Genomic DNA, 23,451 nt, shown 5'->3' on the forward strand with positions numbered 1-23,451 from the left:
TTATTTCCTGTCTAATTATTCATGTTCCCTGACGTTGTAATGCAGTAATCAACTCAGTTAAGACAAACAGTCCTAACAACACTGGAAGCAAAGCTTCCCTCAACCTACACAGTCAAAAGCCTTTTTTAATTGCCAAAACAATCTGAAACGTCGGTGTGAAAAAGTATTGGACTTTGGTGCCCTTAGTTAGGGTTGGGTTGGGCTGGGCATGCTCTCACTTTATTTACTCCTCCTAACTAACAGGTGCCCTCCAATCTCTACCGGTTTATCAATTTTACCGGTCTGAATTAACCGATGTTATTGTTTTCTAGTAGTTTTAAGTAACTATAACATCTCCGAAACGCTCTCACGATGCGACCCGAGCAATCGAATGTTTCAAAATAAAAACGAAAGGCAGATCGGGGAATTTGTAACCGACAAAGTTGGCCTTGGAGTATTGGGAAAGGCGAGAATTAAACGAAAGATAAATTGTGAATTAATCAGTGTGAACCAGTAGGCTAGATTTTCTTTTTGACATCTAGAACTGCGACCGGTATTGTTCTACTGTTTTTTTGTAGGAAAGTCATCTGGTGTACGGTAATGGTGCGCAATTATTTTATCATAGCCTGCTCGGACCAACAACAATCTCCGTCATTTGTTCGGCCCGTCCAGTTTCAAAGTCAGACCCACCTAGCTACATACCTATCATCGTCTCGTGAAGCCGAGATAGGGGAGTGATGTGAGAAAATCTGCCACAGTCTAGGATTTTCAGCCAGCGAGCAAGTGTTTTGTGCTGTTTGTTGCACTTCATTTTCCCCCTCATCGCTTCTTTAATTACACGTTTAGTTAAGTGACGGGTGGCGGACAAGTGGCGAAAACTTATTCTTCGTCGGTCGAGGTTGCTCTTATTCCACCAACCACAAACCATATTGCCTTCCTTCAAACAAACCCACCAGAAAAATCCGTTCAAGTATTTGGAAGGAACGTGCCTCCTCGATGCATCCATCTGAATTCGAGTTAGTCATTTGGTGGCAGCAGGCGCGGAAAATTTAGCGCGATCCGTCGTCGTCGTCGAGCTTCTGTTTGAAAACGTTTTGTCAGTGCAAAGCCTACCGAGATTTCCAAGAGTTTTGTGAGGTGTAATCGAGCGTGGCCTGCTGGGTGCTGATCGGCGGATGGATCGAGTAAGCATTGGAATCGATCGATCGAACCAAAAATCGAGCGAAATTCAGTGCTTATTGGCTACCAAGTTTGCGAGATTGGCGGCCGCTTCGTGTGACACTAATAAACCTTCCAAAAAAGTGGGCAAAGTATACAGTATAAGGTAGGCCAGTGAAGAAGCAGTGTACTGTTTTTTTTTCTCGGTTTTGTTTATCTACTACCTACTACTTTCACTGTCGCAAAACTGCTGCTGTTAACTTAACTGGATAGAATTTCGTTGAAGTGTGTGTAGTGTAGATACCCACTTGGGTTTTCGGCGGATGGCCTACTGGGTTCGAAGACGCTCGGCCTGCTCCTCAGTTGTATTTCTGATACCCAAACGGTCGCGCGGCTCATGTCCCGAACAGTGGAAGATAGCGTCTGCAAACAACCTTTGGGGTAAATGTTGTTTTGTTTTTTATTTCTGTGTTTGTTGACAAGGTTGACGGATAGGCAAATTTACAGGTTCATAACGTGATCAGTTTGAGAACAGGAAGAAAGAATGCCACACAATGGCAAAATAGGAAATTGTGTTCCGAGTGACGATGTGTGGTTCCATAATTGATATAGGTTCGCTAACTAAAACAGTGCTAGAAATGAACCGTAAAGTTTAATGTGGTTTAACCGAAGTTTTCGAAACGTTGATTATCAACTTTATAGTTGATTTCAGCTATAAGTAAAACACAAACATAATATTAAAAGTGTGAATAAGATTTTAAAGCCAAATTGTTAAACCGCAGAAATAACCCGATTTTTATTCAATATTCAGTCATTTGTTAAATTGAGTGTAAACAACGTACAGTTTGTTTGACAGAAAAGAAGATGAACCATACTAAACAGTTTTTCTACGTCTTGGATCAGCTGTGAAATTAATTTATCTAATACATACAACAAAACTGATCGAACATAATACTTTTTATGTGAAGTAATGATGATGTAAATTGCCAACAACAACATAACTTCGAAGTGTTAAACATATTTTATTGGCAATGAGTTTAATTCCAGACAGTGACCCCTAAAAACCATCCGCTACGATCTTGAGCGGATGAATTAACGAGATCGCTGGAAAAAAAAAACAAACTGTGTACCTACATCATATAACCTAGATTTTCATCTTGTAGTATGTTAGCATATTTTTTTCAGTTCCTCGATGATGTCGTTTGGTTTCAAGCCAAGCTTAGCAAAGCGTCTTCGCGTTTAGTGCTTCTTTTTTACACTCCCAGCAGTAGGTACTTGCGCTAGTAATAGGAGTTTAGACCACCAACAGTTACCCCCTCGAGAAGCACACCCAAAGAAAGAAGAAAACAATGCTGAATGCAAGCAATAATGTCAGAAACCAATGTCTGTTAATTGTTCCATAAATCAGGCGCAACCGAACGTTTTGACAGCCCAACAGCAATAAAACGTCATGTCCACGATTCATTGAGTAGAAACACAGCAACCCGATAAAGAATCAATCAAAGTATGCCATACGTGAGGAAATGTTCGTAATCACAACAACAATGGATCTCAACAAGTGGACAGCAGAAAATTAGCTCCTGAAGTTTCGCTTTCCTTTTTAAAACTAGAAAGGTTCTTAGTGCTTCGATTTTGTTAAAGTTTTTCGATAAAAGTGCTTCATCTGTTCTTTGAAATCAACAGGAAATGACAACTTCAACGACCAAAACTAGTTTAAGACCAAGCGAAGCAGCAAGAGCACAAAGTGATTAACACAGTGGAAGACCATCCGATTGAAAAAAAAAATTAACGGCTCAAAATGCTGATCGAGTTTGCGGAGTTTAGCCAGAAACTTCAAATCTACCGGGAGATTCTGAGGCGGCTGCAAAGCGACCATGAGTCCTACCAGCGCCGGCGCGATCGCCTAAGGTGAGTACCGGGTTATTGATTTTTAATTTATCCAATTAAATTAATTGTGCAAAAATAGTTGTGATTAATTTTCGTCACCCGCACCTCATTTAAGGGGACAATTTATTGAAAATTATTCGAAAGTGAAGAATGTCCAGGTACCAATTGAAATGATTTGCTTCGACGAGCGTAACCGAAAAAATAACTTACTCGCACGTTTCGGGGTTGTGCTTGAAAATTAAACGCCTGACGGTAGTCTATCTTTGCTGTTCAACCTGTTATATGAGAGATAAAAAAAAAACTTGTTTCTAAACACTGTTGACGGTTGGACTGTATGGGAGTGAATTCATACTGTGTTGTTGTTTTTAATAGATTATCGACATCTATTATAAATCTGGAAATTGAGGTCTGGTCGAAACCTTCATTTTACTCTGTATTACTACTAAAATAAAAGATGCACCGAATTTTCGTTCTCATATTTGGGGGAGAAATCTTGCTTTTTCGTTTTCCTTCTCATTGTTCTGCTTAGGAAAATATTTAAAAAATAGTGCTTTTTACAATAGAAAAAAAAGCCCGTAGAGACACGTGAAGTGACTCTTTAAACCCTCCAAGCTAGAAAATTTATGTCCGTATAAGTTTTGAAAACTTTGCCAATTTTGAAATTTTTTTCAGTTTTTGTCAATTTTGTCAATTTTTTAATATTTATAAATTTTATCAATTTTATCAATTTGTCAATTTTGTCAATTTTGTCAATTTTGTCAATTTTGTCAATTTTGTCAATTTTGTCAATTTTGTCAATTTTGTCAATTTTGTCAATTTTGTCAGTTTTCTCAATTTTGTTAATTTTTTCAATTTTTTTGTGTTAAATTTGGAAAATTTTGTCAATTTTGTCATTTTTGAAAATTTTATAAATTGTTTAAATTTTGTAAAATTTGTAAATTTTGTAAATTTTGTCAATTTTTGCAATTTTGTCAATTTTGTCAATTTTGTCAATTTTGAAAATCTGAAATTTTGAATTTTGGAAATTTTGTAAAATTTGTGAACTTTGTAAATTTTGTAAATTTTGTCAATTTTGTTAATCTGGTAAATTTTGTCAATTTTGTAAATTTTGTCAATTTTGTAAATTTTGTAAATTTTGTAAATGTTGTAAATTTTGTAAATTTTGTAAATTTTGTAAATTTTGAAAATTTTGTAAATTTTGTCAATTTTGTAAATTTTGTAAATTTTGTAAATTTTGTAAATTTTGTAAATTTTGTAAATTTTGTAAATTTTGTAAATTTTGTAAATTTTGTAAATTTTGTAAATTTTGTAAATTTTGTAAATTTTGTAAATTTTGTAAATTTTGTAAATTTTGTAAATTTTGTAAATTTTGTAAATTTCGTAAATTTTGTAAATTTTGTAAATTTTGTAAATTTTGTAAATTTTGTAAATTTTGTCAATTTTGTAAATTTTGTAAATTTTGTAAATTTTGTAAAATTTGTAAATTTTGTAAATTTTGTAAATTTTGTAAATTTTGTAAATTTTGTAAATTTTGTAAATTTTGTAAATTTTGTAAATTTTGTAAATTTCGTAAATTTTGTAAATTTTGTAAATTTTGTAAATTTTGTAAATTTTGTAAATTTTGTAAATTTTGTAAATTTTGTAAATTTTGTAAATTTTGTAAATTTTGTAAATTTTGTAAATTTAGTAAATTTTGCAAAATTTGTAAATTTTATTAATTTTATCAATTTTGTCAATTTTGTAAATTTTGTAAACTTTGTAAATTTTGTAAATTTTGTAAATTTTGTAAATTTTGTAAATTTTGTAAATTTTGTAAATTTTGTAAATTTTGTAAATTTTGTAAATTTTGTAAATTTTGTAAATTTTGTAAATTTTGTAAATTTTGTAAATTTTGTAAATTTTGTAAATTTTGTAAATTTTGTAAATTTTGTAAATTTTGTAAATTTTGTAAATTTTGTAAATTTTGTAAATTTTGTAAATTTTGTAAATTTTGTAAATTTTGTAAATTTTGTAAATTTTGTAAATTTTGTCAATTTTGTAAATTTTATAAATTTTGTAAATTTTGTGAATTTTGTCAATTTTGTAAATTTTGAAATTTTGTCAAATTTGTTAATTTTGCGAATTTTTGAAATTTTGTAATTTTTGTAAATTTTGTCAATTTTGTAAATTTTGCACATTTTGAAAACTTTGCAAATTTTGTAAATTTTGTAAATTTTGTAAATTGTGTAAATTGTGTAAATTGTGTAAATTGTGTAAATTTTGTAAATTTTGTAAATTTTGTAAATTTTGTAAATTTTGTAAATTTTGTAAATTTTGTAAATTTCGTAAATTTTGTAAATTTTGTAAATTTTGTAAATTTTGTAAATTTTGTTAATTTTGTAAATTTTGTAAATTTTGTCAATTTTGTAAATTTTGTAAATTTTGAAAATTTTGTAAATTTTGTAAAATTTGTAAATTTTGTAAATTTTGTAAATTTTGTAAATTTTTCAATTTTGTAAATTTTGTAAATTTTGTAAATTTTGAAAATTTTGTAAATTTTGTTAAATTTGTAAATTTTGTCAATTTTGTAAATTTTGTAAATTTAGTAAATTTTTGAAATTTTATAAAAGTTAAAATTTTTTTAAATTTTGTGCATTTTGTTAATTTTGAAAATTTTATTAATTTTGAAAATTTTGTAAAATCTGTCAATTTTGTAAATTTTGTAAATTTTGTCAATTTTGTAAATTTTGTAAATTTTGTAAATTTTGTAAATTTTGTAAATTTTGTAAATTTTGTAAATTTTGTCAATTTTGTAAATTTTGTAAATTTTGTAAATTTTGTAAATTTTGTAAATTTTGTAAATTTTGTAAATTTTGTAAATTTTGTAAATTTTGTAAATTTTGTAAATTTTGTAAATTTTGTAAATTTTGTAAATTTTGTAAATTTTGTAAATTTTGTAAATTTTGTAAATTTTAAAAATTTTGTAAATTTTGTAAATTTTGTAAATTTTGTAAATTTTGTAAATTTTGTAAATTTTGTCAATTTTGTCAATTTTGTCAATTTTGTCAATTTTGTCAATTTTGTCAATTTTGTCAATTTTGTCAATTTTGTCAATTTTGTCAATTTTGTCAATTTTGTCAATTTTGTCAATTTTGTCAATTTTGTCAATTTTGTCAATTTTGTCAATTTTGTCAATTTTGTCAATTTTGTCAATTTTGTCAATTTTGTCAATTTTGTCAATTTTGTCAATTTTGTCAATTTTGTCAATTTTGTCAATTTTGTCAATTTTGTCAATTTTGTCAATTTTGTCAATTTTGTCAATTTTGTCAATTTTGTCAATTTTGTCAATTTTGTCAATTTTGTCAATTTTGTCAATTTTGTCAATTTTGTCAATTTTGTCAATTTTGTCAATTTTGTCAATTTTGTCAATTTTGTCAATTTTGTCAATTTTGTCAATTTTGTCAATTTTGTCAATTTTGTCAATTTTGTCAATTTTGTCAATTTTGTCAATTTTGTCAATTTTGTCAATTTTGTCAATTTTGTCAATTTTGTCAATTTTGTCAATTTTGTCAATTTTGTCAATTTTGTCAATTTTGTCAATTTTGTCAATTTTGTCAATTTTGTCAATTTTGTCAATTTTGTCAATTTTGTCAATTTTGTCAATTTTGTCAATTTTGTCAATTTTGTCAATTTTGTCAATTTTGTCAATTTTGTCAATTTTGTGAATTTTGTCAATTTTGTCAATTTTGTCAATTTTGTCAATTTTGTCAATTTTGTCAATTTTGTCAATTTTATCAATTTTGTCAATTTTTTCAATTTTGTCAATTTTGTCGATTTTGTCAATTTTGTCAATTTTGTCAATTTTGTGAATTTTGTCAATTTTGTCAATTTTGTTAAGTTGGTTAATTTTGTGAAATTTCGAATTTTTGTAAATTTTGTCAATTTTGTCAATTTTTCAATTTTGTGAATTTTGAAAATTTTGTCAATTTGTAAATCTTGTAAATTTTGTATATTTTATAAATTTTGTCATTTTTGTCAATTTTGTCAATTTCGTCAATTTTGTCAATTTTGTCAATTTTGTCAATTTTGTCAATTTTGTCAGTTTTGTCAATTTTGTCAATTTTGTCAATTTTGTCAATTTTGTCAATTTTGTCAATTTTGTCAATTTTGTCAATTTTGTCAATTTTGTCAATTTTGTCAATTTTGTCAATTATGTCAATTCTGTCAATTTTGTCAATTTTGTCAATTTCGTCAATTTTGTCAATTTGGTCAATTTTGTCAATTTAGTCAATTTTGTCAATTTTGTCAATTTTGTCAATTTTGTCAATATTGTCAATTTTGTCAATTTTGTCAATTTTGTCAATTTTGTCAATTTTGTCAATTTTGTCAATTTTGTCAATTTTGTCAATTTTGTCAATTTTGTCAATTTTGTCAATTTTGTCAATTTTGTCAATTTTGTCAATTTTGTCAATTTTGTCAATTTTGTCAATTTTGTCAATTTTGTCAATTTTGTCAATTTTGTCAATTTTGTCAATTTTGTCAATTTGGTCAATTTTGTCAATTTTGTCAATTTTGTCAATCTTATTTTTTTTTTTCAATTTTGTCAATTTCGTAAATATTGTCAATTTCGTAAATATTGTCATTTTTTTTTAGTTTGGTCATTTTGGTCATTTTTTTTTTTAATTTTGTCAATTTTGTCATTCATGCCAATCTTGTCAATTTTTTCAATTTGGTCAGTTATGTCTATTTCTGCAAAACGAATAACACATATTCTAACATTGATATCTGAATTACCCCATAAATAGTGCGAACAGGTGCCACGAATTGCTATAAATCTTGAAATGATTGATCGATTGCATAATCTTTCACTTCTGGTCTCAACTTCGAATGTTGATGTTGAATGAAATGGCGTCGATTCCCTCAGGGCACGCGATGCTTATTTACAACCCGTTTCCCACACTTTCAGTTCATCGAACGACCTTAACCCATTCCCTGGCGGTTTAACGACAACGTGCAAAATTTTCCTCCACTGATAAAACGACGACTTTCAACTTAAGTAGAAGCATGTTTCTCGTTTTTTTTTGTCAGGTACCTACCTATTTACTAGTTTTGAGAGCAATCAAAACATCGGAGAACGTGTTTTGGCCTTGTATGACATATTAATCGGTTCATTGCATTGACAAGTAACTGGTTCTATACACAACCGAAAATTGATAACACACGTTGCACTTAATTGACAACATAATCCGTTTAACGATCAACTAACAAGCCATTTAGAAATGCTGATTGTAAACTGGTGTTTGTATCTCTTCTTGCATTGGATTCAAACGAAATTTGAAAAAAAAAAAAGAAAAAAAGCGGATTAATGTAGGATAAATGATTAAAATAATTTTGAAAAAAAAACAGTAGGCTTTTTAAAGTAGGTCCTCAGTCTTCAAAACTCCAATTCAAATGATTTGATTCAACTTTCAGTGAAAACAAAGAGGCGTAAAATTAATTATTATCCGGTGTCTCAAACCGCTAAGCCCTGAGAATGTCACAATTCCTACTCGCTAACATCGGAAGTGCATTTGCCAAACGCAAACACATTTCACCCTGTGGTGAACGTGTGAATATGTGTGTCTTCATTTCCGGAAGCTATCAATTTCGGTATCCTCTTATGCATGTGAGAGTTGTTTACGGTTTTGACAGCTTTATGTAACATCATCAGGCAGGTAAATTCTGAGGATTATTCGAAAAGAAAAACGTTCGATGTTGTTGTACAATTGTATTTATTTGGAAATGTTACAGATAGCCTCAGCCAGCAGCAAAAGCACAGGTAAAACAACCCATAAAAAAATCAACTTAATCAACTTGTAGTCTCAACATTCACTTCTTGCCAAAAGACAATCGACGGAGTTGGTGCTTGTGGAAGACTTGTCTCTTTTTGGGGGGACGGACAAGTTCAATCGAAACTTTTCGGGGGAAAAAGAAAGATCTGAACTGCGTTTGCATGCCCGTGAATGATTGTGCTCGAACAGCTTCCACGGTAAAATCGTATTTTTCCGTCACCTTGAAGGCTCATCTGTCGCAAACCAACTACTTAACTGTCGTCAAAGATAAGAAGCACCTCTAAGCATTGTAGAGTGTTAGGAGGACCAAAGTATGTGCGGGTGTCGCTTATCTGTGCAATTTCGCGTGATAAGGTGCTCGGATAGATTTTTCAAACGACGACAACGACAACTAAGGCAGGCATCATACCCGGTTTCTCACTCGTTTCGTAGTGACACTTGCTCAGGGTTGCGCGTGATAATTACCTACGTCTGGTTTGGTCTCGAGTTACCGGTCGATCGAGTATGAAATAATATCTTATGGACGATGGGCTCAGCCAGACCGAGTTTTGCATTCGATCGGATCGGTTATCGTCGTCGTTAAGCCTTAAATCGTCGTCGGCTTTGCCAAAACAACTCAATTCAAAAATCGAACGTGACATTACACTTGAAAAAGTGCAGTAAAACTCAACGAGGATGAAGTGTTTGTACTTTTCAGTTAATTTCTAATGGCCACTGGCAAAACTGCGGTCGCCTGCAATTGCGCGACTCAGGTGATAATTGGTGCTAGTTATTCGAGGGACTAAGCCACCGGACGAACGAAAGTTGGGGCCACAGAGATAACAGCAAGGGAGGAACAGACATCTTCAGTCTACAAGTCGGGTTTGTTGCTTGCGGTTTGCTTTCGGAAGTCCTAGAATCCCCGGAATAAAAAAAAAGTAACCTTCCTCCGGACGTCAATGTGTTGTGCATCACCGGAGATCTCATTCCCGTTTCAGTTTCAGAAGATTGTAAAGTGATATGTGGTCAGTGTGTTCAGTGGTTCAGCTTGGATGGCTGCGAAGAATCTGTGAAGGAAATTTTATGACACACAGATACTCGTTTGTGGTTGTGACATTGGGAGATGAATTTGTCCGAACAAGCAAAGTGCACGTGAATGTTCCGAACACAAAAGAGGATTGCAGACACAAAATTCAAAATCATATTGAATATTTTCTCCATAAATCTTTTACCTCAGGTTTTATTTCTTGATGCCCAACTTCGATCAGACAAATTTTCTGAGACGCTTTGAGGTACCCATCCGCAAACTATTTTGCTGATTGCTCAATGATTCTTTGAAGAAATCTGACAATATATTTACCACTATAAACCATTTTAAATAGATGATACATTTTCGATACAAGATTAACAAGCTCTACTCAGAAGTAATGTTTCATTCAGTTTTCGCTTAAATAAAATAAACTTGGCTATGACACATGACCATTTTTTTCAAGACAACAAGTGTTGTTATCTGGAAATAACACGTGTGCCCAAACTGAATAACTGAACGCTATCTAAAGTGCATTATGGCTTATGCGTTATCTCTTCCAAGAGAGAAAGGGCAAGGTGTTCTGTATTTGGATATAATCACCATTAGTGGTTTCAAGTCAAAGCAGAATAAGAATCTATAAAAATGATTTAGAATTGGGTCACTTTTTAAACGAACATAACGAAACGGATCTCAATGAAACTTGATGATTCCTCGAAGGGATTCCTTTTTCTCACTATGTCTAAAGCGTACATCTTTCGAGTATATGATGGCTAGAATCTTACAAATGCTAAAACCACCAACCCACAGAAAGTGTACTATGTATGTTGTGACGGGGATTCGATCTCATGCCCATGACTTAGAAGACTCGACGGCTATCCTCTACGCCACGGTCCGTGGCAAACTTTCTTAAACATGTGCTGCCCCTACTCGCATAATAGTCCCATATTCTTAGCGTTTCCTATCCATATGGGACTGTTATGCGAGTAGGGGCAGTACGCTGGTCTCTCGTTAGTTGAATACTTTTGGGACCAAAGGCGCGTCTTAAAGATGAAAACGTTCAATAACAATTCACGCACGCTCATACATTAAGTGCTTTGTTCGGAGGATGATGCTACTAGCCGTATAATGTAACAATAAAAAAATCGATCATGAATTGTGAATGGAAAAAAATCACCTCGAACAGAAATCTAACTCTAGTCTTTTGATTACCTCTCCGACACCTTACCAATAGGCTAAATTGTCAGATGAAAACTAGTCAAAGTGTGGCGCTATAAATCAATTTTAATTCGCTGCTAGATTCTACGGCAGAAAATGCTCATTATGCCTCGATAATATGGTGCTCTATATGCCCCTAGTCAACAAATTTAAGTAAAAACGTGTTTTAAAATTGATAAAAGTGAAAAATCAAAAATTTTATGATGGTAAAAGTTGAGAAACAATGTGTACATCATGTTGCAGTGCGTACATTATAGATCAAGGTTATTTTAAGATCATAAGAGCTTTCGTGGTGCTTTCGTGGTGCTCAAAAATTATAATATTTTTGTAACTTGAGAACCAAGCTGGTTTTTTTTAACCTTCCCATGCCGTTCGGGTCAATATGACCCGAAGCGCACATTTAAAATCCCTTTATCATCATTCCAATATACTGAGAAATAAGAATTTTGACAGACCAAGTATGTTCTATGAAAATAATGACCAAACTAACGTCAAAAAATTGAAATTTGAGTTTTGAAAATCGGTTCCTTTGGAAATGAAATACAGCTAAGCATAGCAAAAATTGGATATCGTTTTTTTAAAGTTAGATTTTTTTCCACCGGAAGATCTGAGATAGCGGTCAAAACTTTCATTGGACCCCAACTTATCTATACACTGTCGGATAGATGGATTCTTGACGATTTCAAACATCAATGAAACACTCAAATACAGAAAAGCTGTCAAAAGTTATGAGCATTTTAAAAATAAAATTGATTTTTCGGACTCTTTACTTTCTGAACCAGTTTCTGATAACTTGGTAATACATATCGACTTTATTTTAAAATTTTGAGTAATAAGAACAAATTACCTACACAATGAATATAATATCATCAAAATCGGTTAACAATTACAGCCAGGAGAACGAAATCAAACTACAACTCAAATTTCCCCGAAAAGGATATTTTGCGAACGACATGGGAAGGTTAAATATCTCTGTGAAGATGATAAGGAGATTCATTTTTTTGTGAAAAATTAATACTATAGGAAGTACGAAACAAATCCTCATGAAAATTTATTTAAGAAAATACGCACTTTCGTAGAAAAGCGTAGTTCTCATTATGCCTCGGGTGCTCGTTATGCCCTCATCTCCCCTATATAAAACAGATGTCAGCTCATGTGCACATAGTTTTCAGACTTCTATCTCCCCTCATTACATTTTTTCCATTGGGTATATTCTATGCTCATTTCTAAAACGCCACTTTTTTTTACACTCAGCAATTCACTCTACATTCTCTTAACACTCTTTTGCCCATTTGAATACTGTTAGGTTTTCCATTTAACTTATATTTGATTAAAGGATATTTTGCAATGAATGTTCTTCAATCATTGTACACAAAACCTATGAATGTTAGCCATATCACCATTTATTCCACAAACTTTCAATTAAAAACTTAAACCATATTGTTGTATAACAAATAGACGAAAGTCAGAGAAAAAAACGCGACGACTGAAAAAACACGTCTAAATAGGTCTCGAGGAAGGCCTGCTGCTGTCTTTAAAAAAAAGAAAAAAAAAACATACACAAAAAACATACACAAAAAAAAAATACAAAAATTTAATGAACAAAAAATCTTACAAAAATAATAAAAAGTTTCAAAAATATAAAACAAAAATCAAAAAATTACAAAAATTTAAAAAAGTTGTACAAAAATACAAAAAAAAATCACCTTATAATTTAAAAAATTCCAAAATTAAAAAAAAAAAATTAAAAAAACGATAAATTTTTCAAACAGATTTCAAGTGAATAAAAATCGTTTTTCAGTCTTCAACAAAGTTTTTGAGTGAGTTAAAATTACCAATGTCAAATACTCATAGACTTTCTTGAATGATATCAGAAAAATTTCTAATTTATCGATACAAATTTTTAAAAAATTGTAGAAATGGATTTTATAGCGTTGTAACTCTGAAACTTAAATATCTTGCTTAAATCTGCATCCTTCGCTGAATTGAAGATAAATAAATTAATCTCTGGATTTGTGCCTAAAACGTTTTAAGAATTTAGCCCTACGTTATAGGTATTAGTAACTAATTTCTTTTTATTTTATTTTTTAAATGTTCAAATCATTTCCAACTGTTTAGAGTAGTTTTTAAGAATAAACAAGAAATCGTGAGTTGAAGGGAAAACTTTAAATTTCATGTCAAATGACAACCCATAAATATTGTTGTTGTGATCATGTACCCACATAACATGGGTAGACACAGTAAATCATAAAAAGGTCTTTTTCCCACGAGCTTGTTTAATCCTTTATTTCACTGAAAACAGTGAATACAATGTTGGCCAGTAATTTTTTGTTGTTGTTCGAAACGCTGATGTGGACAAATTTGTTATTCCCATACAGACTTTAGCTCAATTTTTATTCGGACTAAAGTCCGAGCTGAAGCTTATCGTTACTCAAACAGAATAATCCTGGTAGCATCTATGCAGGACAGATGTTGGTACGCTACATTTTGAGTAAGCGTCTACCAAAACGTTACCACAGCTACGATTGGAGTAACCAAAACAGCAAGCTGTGGGCGGTTGAGATAAAAAAAATCATGGCTATCTGAGTTTTTTCCAGTCAAGCGCTTGTTGAAACATTCGTGATTGTTTTTGTTAGTTTCAACTTTTGCCGTTACAATATTTTTGTGAGCTTTACTTCGTTAACATATTTTATGACAGCCATAGTTTTGACAAACATATGTTTGCGAGAGTCACCCTCGATTTTTATATTTTGGCGGTGGCTTAACGGACTTGCACTTTATCTCCTCTAAGCTGCTGACTTTGTCTACTTTTCTATTTACCCAACAAAGTCATATCACTAATTACGCGAGAAAAAACGCATATTTTCCAACCATCGATCGGGTAAACCACACAGCTTTTGCAAATCCCAATTGCCCGAGATAACAAACTGCCGGAATTGAAATTGCATAAATAAAATATAATACTTTTTTTCCAATCTCACGTAAGCCACCGAAAGCTTATCATCGTTATCGAAGAATACCGTTTTGATAGATGAACCTCGCAAAGTTGGAGTGCATTCCTAAATTTGTAGCTGCATTTTGGATAGGTCGTAACAGTGACTTAAATGTAATACCATTCATATTTACGTCCTAATTAAAGGTTTTGTTAAGCATTTAAAAAGCTATCTGTCAAGCTTAATGGATTGTACGATGGCATTCGGCGTTGAAAAAGTGACAGCTGTCTCACTAAGTGAGCTCAATGCTGCAATTACTCGACAGATTTTGAAAAATGGAATAACCTCTGAACCCTTCAGTAGCGTCATTTGTCTTTTAATTAGTGTACGACTAGATGGAAGTTTTACATTTGTAGGTACAAACATTTCGATTCACAACAACTAGGATTCTTGCAATCATCCATCCATCTCCCGCAATTCGATGAGCGAAATACATTGCATTGTGTTCCGAAAATCTGATTTTAATTTGTGGCTCGGAAAATGGAAGCAAAATGACAGAACTGACAGAGGGAAGATCGGTAGGCGCATCGTATTTTACGTGTTGCCCAATATTTGCACCCGGAGGCCTCAGACAGGCCTGGTCCGGAACGTGGGAAAATGGCACGCGCCACGACGTTAATTACTGTATCAATTGTCTATTTTTTTCTCCAGCAAATAGGTTGAAGAAGTTTTCTGCATCTGGTTGATGGAAATGATTTATGAGATCATGCTTTTATCATTGAGATCCGATCTCCATATTCTTTATGTTTTTAGATTGTCGCTCGATCTTTCGAGTGCATTTCGTATTTCGTATTTGAAGATTATTTTTAATTTTTTTTTTAAATCTTGTGTCTGCAATCCTAGATTTTAAATAATGAGGAACAATTCACGGTTATATTATAATTGTGTCATTTGATAGATTGTGTAAAGAAATGAACCTTCTCTAGTGTAGTGACATCATCATCATCATCATCATGTACACCGCCAGCGTTTGTTGATTGGCTTTTGCTGTGAGTGACACTCTCTGTTTGTTGGGTGACAAAACCCTTTTCTGGCGGCTGGATGTTACCAAACTTCCGGCTGCAAACGGCTGCGGCTGCAAACGGACGGATCGGCTGCAAGATGTTTACGGAATTGAAATTCTCCCCGGGCGTTGGCCTTTCGCTGCTGATCGGCGCCGTCGGCAGTGTCTATCTTATCTTCCAGAGCCATCGATACTTCAGGTAATCAAGACGTCTTTTTTCGGTCTTTTTTTAGCTCATTTGTAGATAGGACTATCTCTCATCAAATAAAATGGTATGCAAATTTATAATGCCTGAATTGAGAAAAAAATAATAATAAAAGATAATATAAAAAAAATAGATTCGATTCAACCCAATATGTTCAGTAAGTTGATTGAATATTCAGTTGGTGGATTCTTAAATTTGAAAAATATAGTTGGGAAGTAAAAAATTAAATTTTAAGAGGACTATTGATGGAAACTACTCCTATTTAAACGATAGTTCAAGTACTCTAAGGAGTCCACGAAAAAGAGAAGACATCGGTTTTGTGTATGAAAAAAAAATCAGAAATTCTGGATGTTTCATGAAATTGTCTACATTTCAACAGAAGTTTTCTGAATCAAAGCAATTGAAAGATTCCCTTTAATTCAACCACGGTCAAAAAAAGTTCAGATACCGCTATTTCGATATCAACTTACTATCTTCTTCAGTGAGTGTTTTCGATTGATGAATGTGTATCGTTTCCCTCCCTTATACATCAGGTATCAGGTATCAGAAAAGGGGTAGGCTTGATAGCGGCACGTTATCCAAACAAACGGGAAAATTGTGCCTAGCCTTTTTTTTTACAGATTTCATCATATACCTGAGAAACCTGAAAACCATAAAGGGATTAGAAAATAAATAAATATTTAGGGCATGAAGCCGATCCCCGTAGGAATTTTGAAGCATTGAAGCTTATAACCACATTGGGTGAAAAATGACAGATTGATATTTTAGTTTAAATTCTTAGAATGAGGCACACTTATATCAGGATAGGCGAGAGTACATAAAAGCTTTCTAGCAATTGAAAAACAGGCATATATGAGCTAAAAGAATCATACATTATTGATTCACAACTACAAAATTCAGAAGATTTGAGTTTACAACGATTAGAAAATGTTCTAACCAGGATGCTACCATGAGGGCAAATAAACGATTTTATAATGGCAAAGTTGGCATTTAGCCTATCCACATAGGGATTTTTAAGCAATGAAGCTTTTTTTCAATCAAAATATTGGAAATAAGTACATTTTTTAAACTTCCTTTGTTAAATTCTGACATACATTTAAAAAAAAAAAGAAGTCGGGCAAAAGAGGGACATGTACACACTAAGTGGAATATGGTAAATATAGGTACAACAGTACCTCTGAATCATAGCGATTATTGCAAGTGGAGTGGATTGCCAACCATTGTAGGTTTCTTAGGGTTGGATGCCTTCTCTCGACGAACCATCGGCCGTGGAAGCCCTAGAAGTCAATTCGAAGGCCAAGCCACACAGACATAGGCTGGACCTTGCTACCGATGGGGGAATCATACATACATACATACATACAATAGTACATCTGAATCATAGCTTAACCATAAAGCAGATTCAGAGCACAAAGTCTTGATTTTATATATTTTTATTTAACTGACCAGTTAGCGCTCTGGTTAGAGGACTTCAATGAGCTTCTGTGACGCCAAATTTGAAACAGGCGATATTAACACTGCACGAAGCTGTAGCAGTGGATTCCAGAACCAGGATTGACGTATGATACGGAATATCAGAGTACGATATTAGAGGAGCTTTGACTCTTCTTAACACTATACCATTCTAAAGCTAAGGGAACATGTGTCAATACAAGAGAAGTGACATATATTAGGTGAAACAGATATGACTGTCGACATGCGTTACAAGTTTTGATCAAAAACTTGATTTAATAGGGAACATTGAGGCCTTTAGGCAACCCTAAAAAAAAAATATATTTTTTTGAAATTTTTTTTTCCACGGAAACGATATTTGTACGGCTTCAATGATTGAATAACCATGATGCAATTTCTACAATTTAATATCTTTATATAAACGGACGTTTATATCCACAAAATTCTGTTGCCAATCCAAAGATAGAAGGGACTGAATACTTGTCCATTATAAGGAAAATACACTAATTTTGCGCTTGACGTAACAGATATAACTAACGTAATTTAGATCATATGCTTCTATGATTTCAAATCGGTTAATATTAACAGATAGCCAGAAGCAATGGGACCGTAAGAGATTTTATTGAACGGAGTTACTAGGAGAGCAAAGAGATTTGTTAAATGAAAAATCATATTCCAAATTGGTAGAACGAGAAAATATGGAAGAATACAGCTTGTGCAAATGCAAGTACTACATATGCACTATTGGCATACCCTTCTCGAGAGAAAATACGTACAAAGGTTAAAAAATACTAGCAAGAATTTAAAACTGATTCAGATTCAAAACATTTCCTTCCAATGTTTTGAACTTGAAAAACTTCTGAACTCTGCATGCAATAATTGACCTGGACCTATTTTCTCCCCCGCCCAGATACAGCCTCATTGATTTCCAATAGACAGAAATATTAGATAAACGTATCTGGGAAGTACTGGATAAGTCGCCTCGTACGACATGGACCAGTATCCCAGTGGCAGTATTCTTTAGGCCGCTGCCACACAGCCACAGCAAATTCTGGATGTTTCATGAAATTGTCTACATTTCAACAGAAGTTTTCTGAATCAAAGCAATTGAAAGATTCCCTTTAATTCAACCACGGTCAAAAAAAGTTCAGATACCGCTATTTCGATATCAACTTACTATCTTCTTCAGTGAGTGTTTTCGATTGATGAATGTGTATCGTTTCCCTCCCTTATACATTATTTTTACTGTGGTTGAATTAAAGGGAATCCTTCGATTGCTTTGATTCAGTAGAATTAATTAACCAAGTAGGCTCACAACACATAATAGAGTGAAAATCGAAGCCATTCGAGCCAAACATGTTTTTAAAGTTGAAGAAGTGTATCGCGGGGTTACGGAAGTGCAGAGCATTCCTGAAGGAATGTTCACAAATTTGGCTTACTCCTGTTAGTCATAAAGTGATAGTGAAAGAAAAAGTGCCATCAAAATTAGTGAAGAAACTTGAAAGTGGTTTCATAAAGGACAGTGTTGAGAAGCTTTATGCATAACTTAATATCAAAACGTTGAAGTGCTACGCACTACATTTGTTACTGATCGATTTTTAGCGGATAGACCAGCCAAGGCAAGGTACTCTAAGAGTACGGAACCTCAGGGCCGGCTGGCTACTGGGTAACCAAGGACTTTATGGATAATATACAAGAACCCGGAAATTTCATGTTTCTATGTTTTTTTTTATTAAAGTTTTCTTGTGGCGTGTTATCTGTGTGTATAAACAATGTTCTGTGTCTTGTGTGGCGTGTAATTGTTTCACTAATCGTGGGTTTGCTGCAGGTGCTGTTGCGTCGCGACGTCGCACAGTGCAGCGTCCCATGGACAAAAATAAAAAAATCGAAATTTTTATTTCCCCAAATCAAGTAGGCGGTGCTTTTCATATATGTTTGAAATGTGTGTATAAGTAATCACGTGGGAGCACTTATATGCCTGTATCAGGCTTATATTGTCAGATAGTTTCAACGCAACACATGCACAGTATTTTTTCAGAAAAAAATACTCAATTTTATTAGTTTATCTCTAATCTGTTAGTGACTTTTTATGTGTTAACCGAAATGGGAACTGAAGAGGCAAGTAAGTAGAAGACATTTGAGGGGTTATCCCTGTGATTTATTTCCATATATCCAAATATGAAGGTGTTATCGATAAGCGTACTTTATATTTCAAGAAAATGGACATTCAAACTTCAATTGGACATTACAAAAATATATATCAAAATACCTCTCTGATTTTTTCTCCAGTTATCGTTTATGGTATCCTTTAAAAGTTCTAAGTGGTTTCAGCTGCCCGAAATTGCCCGTTTTACAGATATTTACATTTTCCTAGATGATGTTTTGACTGTTGATATTGTCCCATGTTTTGAGCAATGGCATTCAGCAGATCCATCGAAGCGAAAAGAACATTTGTACACCTTTCTGTCCAGTCTCTATGACATGGATGAAATCCCGGAGGAGTTATTTTACACTTCTAAGCTTGAAAAAATCCTGAATATGCTTTTCTATATCAAAACTGAGAAAACAAACCATAATTTGAAATAAGCTTTAACCATATGACTTTTAAGACACTTTTGTGATTACGTATTAACTAATGGCGTGAACAGTAGATTTTATCTCCAGATGCCCTTGTTTGCCCATTAAGCAGGTATAAAATGATTCTTATATAGGAGCCTTAGACAACCTCGACCGTTAGTTAGGTTTATTAACATAAAATTATCAGAATAATTTTTTCACTAGTCTTGTTTTAAAGGGTGGTACAGACTGTCCGTTCCAAGCAAAAAGGTTGGTTATTCAGTTTTCTTTCACCTCAGATGTTGGAAAAGAAGGGCAAAAATACTACATTGGAAGAAATATCTTAATTTGCGCAAAAATCGTCATTAAACACATGTTTTTCATGGTATTTTAGGTAAAAATGGCGTTTAAGCTACTTTTGCGATTACGAAAAATAATGTTTTTGGAATAAATTTCTATTATGATCTGAATGAGATATTGTTCAGAAGGTAAAATCATTTTTTACGATTTTTTATGCATGTATGTATATGAGTCACTTTTGTGAACATTGTTTTAACATACGCCATTCATGCCAATTAGAGCTCACATCATTTCCAACAACTTTCTATATAACATGTATGAGTAAAAGTGCCAAAAACCATCAGTTTTGATTTTTGTCCCGGTATCCCATACATTCAACGCACTGTGCGTCGTAGTTCCGGAAATCCAGTTCCGGAAGCAGGAGGGCCGTCGATATATTGGCGTATCGACAGGGTGCCGAAACCGTCGGCGCCAGCTGGACTCGGTCGTTGCAGACGTCTTCCTTCTTTGGCTTTTAATCGGTCTGCCCACGAGAGTGCCCCGTATCCGGACAGACCGAGAAGGGAAGTTCTCCTTTATATTTAGAGGTCCTCAGACCTCGAGAACGTTGTTGATGCTGATCCTTTACGATAAGGCGCGAGACCACCAGGGATCTGCGGGCCGACCCGTGAGAAAGCCAACCGGCGTTGTCGGGTGAATTCCTTAGAACGTCACAGACACTAAACGGAAACTATGACTTCACACACGGACGCCTGATTTAGAAGAGAGCGAATTTTCCGGAAGCAAGCTTCCTTTTCGCCTTCCATGTTTTCTTTTTCTTTCCTGCTATCTTGTTGTGAGACTCGACAAGGAACACGAATTTTCTAGAGCTAAATATATAAAATTACAAAATGAAAACAAAAATCAAACGATTTGTAACCAACCGGTTACACATTTTAAGCTGGCCAGAGAGTACCCGATCGAGTCCCCTGACTAACGTGAAAGTGGTGGAGCAGTGCGAGAAGAAACGTAAGAAAGGGGTGCTACGGAATAAGTAGGAGATACTGGAGGCGAGGCGACCGGTCCGGAGCTATGAGAAACCCAGCGTGTTGATAATGGAGAGTTTTGTGGTGAATCGGTCAAAGGAAGAGTTCACCGACAATCAAAACAATCTACTAAACAAAGGTCTGAACTACGCGGTGTCGAGGAAACCAAGGATGGACCAGATAATCATCGATGTAGAGACGGCTATCAGGTCCAGCAAGCTGCCCCCGGTCCAGAAGGATTGCGCCAGAGCTGAAGTGGCAGATGTCTTGAGAATGGGCATCAATGGCAAATCAATCGACGAGGAAACCCAGATAGCGAAAAAGCTTAAGAAAAAGGAGGTGTTCTACATCAAGGCGGACAAGGGAAATTCGGTGGTCATCATGGACAAATAGGATTATAACCAGTTAATACAGGCACAAATTTCACGAAGGACCGCACTGAGTTCGAAGGGAGGACCCACTACCGGAGATGGTTAAGGAGGTGGATAAACGTTGAAAGACTGTGGGCCGATTTTGGGGTTTGCGCCGATCGCCCTGAAAGTGTCTGCCCCAATCTTCCCTAGAATCAAAGGTTTACCGAAGATTCACAAACCAGGGAATGAGATGAGGGAGATAATATCGGGTGTGAACGCGCCTACCGAAAAAGTGGCTAAGTGGTTATTGATCAGTAACCAACTTCAACTAACTTCAAGCGTCGGGAGGTATCGAAGAGGATGAGATTATGGTTTCTTTTGATGTTTGCTTTGTTTCCAAGTGTTACTGTTAAAGAAGCTTCTAATCTTCTAGAAGATTGGTTGCTTCAACAACACAATGGAGGCACTTGGAAACTCAAAGTTAGAAACTACAAAAAATTGGTGGACTTTTGTATAAGACAAACTTTCTTCAAATTTAGAGATTTGTTCTATAGACAAACAAAGGGGGCACCAATGGGAAACCCTTTGTCTCCATTCTTATGTGAGAGAGACTCTTGAAAATCAAGATTTATTACCCGAAAAATGGTGAAGATACGTCGATGACATTTTTAGTGTAGTAAACTAAGATTTTCTTGAAGAACTTCTAACATCCATAAACGGATTGCATAAGAACATCAAATTCACTTGCGAAATAGAAGAAGACAGGAAATTACCTTTCCTGGATGTTCTGGTAAGAAAAGATGAAGGCCTATCCTAATTCGAAATCTATAGAAAGCCGAAGAATACCATGAGGGTAATACCGAGCTCCTTCAACCACTCGTTTCATCATAAGATGGCGGCGTTCCACCACTTGATCCATCGGATGAACTCCATTCCACTATCAACTGAAGGAAGAAAAAAGGAGCTTCAATATATTTTTCAAACGGCTAAAAAATGGATACCAAAGTAGATCCATTAAAGCCATCATAAGGAAAAAAAAGATTGCTTCAACGAAAATCCTTCACTAATTTAACCCCCATTCAGAAGAAGTTTCAACGAAGATCCATGGAGTTCAACAGTGTCAACGCACTTGAATTGCGACAAAAGTTGACAAAGTTTGATATTGAGATAGTGTTCACTAGCTCAAATAATCAACTGAAATCCATCTTATGATCGACTAACGATCCAGTGGTTATTCTTCATAGATCTGGTGTGTTAAAAATCAGTTGTTCCGACTGTGATATGGTACACATTGGACAAACCAAAACGAAACTGATTGATAGATTCGAGGAACACTTGGCTATAGCTAGATCTGACTCAAAGAAGAAAATTCACATTTTTCATTGTTGTGTAAATGGTACTATTGAATATCTAATCTAGATATTTCAGACAATTCCAACGACACCTGCACCTAGAGCCATTCCTATCGAAAATTTAAAAAAATGAACTCATTACTCAATACATTACAAGCATTATTATCACTTACCAGAACGACAATGCTTTATCGGGTAAGTAGTTAGCCAAAAAAAAAAAACTATCACATCAGTGCTGTACCTTTTCTAGGAAAGACAGTGAAAGAGGGATAATTTCTTCTATTTTTAGTGGATGACACCAATCGGGAGCCCTGTGGAAAATTGTGTTCCTCTGTGTTCTGCAGCTTTCAACTGAATTACTCACTCGGATCTCAGAATAAAACAATTTTGTTAGTCAACAGGCACAACGGCTTTAAAAATGTTCACAACAATTAAAGTTAGTTCAACGAAATGAACTCCCTTTCCTTATAAGAATTTTCAATAACACGCTTGAGAAAATTCCGCGAAACGGATTTCAAAAGCACTTCAACTGAACGTGAAATTCACGATTTTAAAGAATGTTTTTCAATTAAAGATCAGATTTAAAACCGCAGTTTTTGTTCTCAAGATTTACGAAACACAAGATATTGTTAAAAACTGAATATTTTTGAATTTAAAGCTTTCAACATTTGAAAAAAAAAAGGAAAAATATTTACATCATTTTTCTAAGCATGCTTAAAATTACTCCAGAAGAAAATTTATAGAGAATGGAAGTTTAATAGATTTCAGTGAAAAGCCTAAAGTAGAAAAAAATCAAATTCGAAAAAAAATAGTAAAACTTGAACATTTTAAAATATATTGAAATGTTCCATACGATAACATCAAACTGCTATTCAAATAAACATATTAAATAAAAAACAATCGACTTACCCCCCGGTGAAAACAAACGATCATCGATCATGTGGCACCCACCCTAATCATAATTAGCTACGAAACTTTACGTTTCGCCAATGACCACACAACACCTGCACCCCGTGACGTTGTATAGAACGATGGCTCAAAGAAGAAATGGAAAAACGCAACTCATATGTATCTCCAACTGTAACCTACAATTGACGGAGTGATTAAGGTAAACGCACGTGTTTCCATTCAATTACCTTTTCCATTCTGACCCT

At 33.8% G+C, this 23,451-nt stretch overlaps 1 protein-coding gene across 1 annotated transcript in view; it reads left to right on the forward strand.

Annotated features, from left to right (window-relative positions):
- The first annotated feature begins 741 nt into the window (after positions 1-741).
- The window catches only part of LOC129758772 (protein henna-like), a 70,276-nt gene continuing 47,566 nt past the window's right edge, over positions 742-23,451 (forward strand). Inside the window, exons 1-2 of the mRNA XM_055756388.1 lie at positions 742-877; positions 2,821-3,045. Coding sequence (XP_055612363.1) covers positions 2,936-3,045 — 110 coding nt within the window. The 5' untranslated portion in view covers positions 742-877; positions 2,821-2,935. The remainder of the gene's footprint in view (positions 878-2,820; positions 3,046-23,451) is intronic.

Source organism: Uranotaenia lowii, chromosome 3 (assembly GCF_029784155.1).
Source record: "Uranotaenia lowii strain MFRU-FL chromosome 3, ASM2978415v1, whole genome shotgun sequence".
Taxonomy (NCBI): Eukaryota; Metazoa; Arthropoda; class Insecta; order Diptera; family Culicidae; genus Uranotaenia; species Uranotaenia lowii.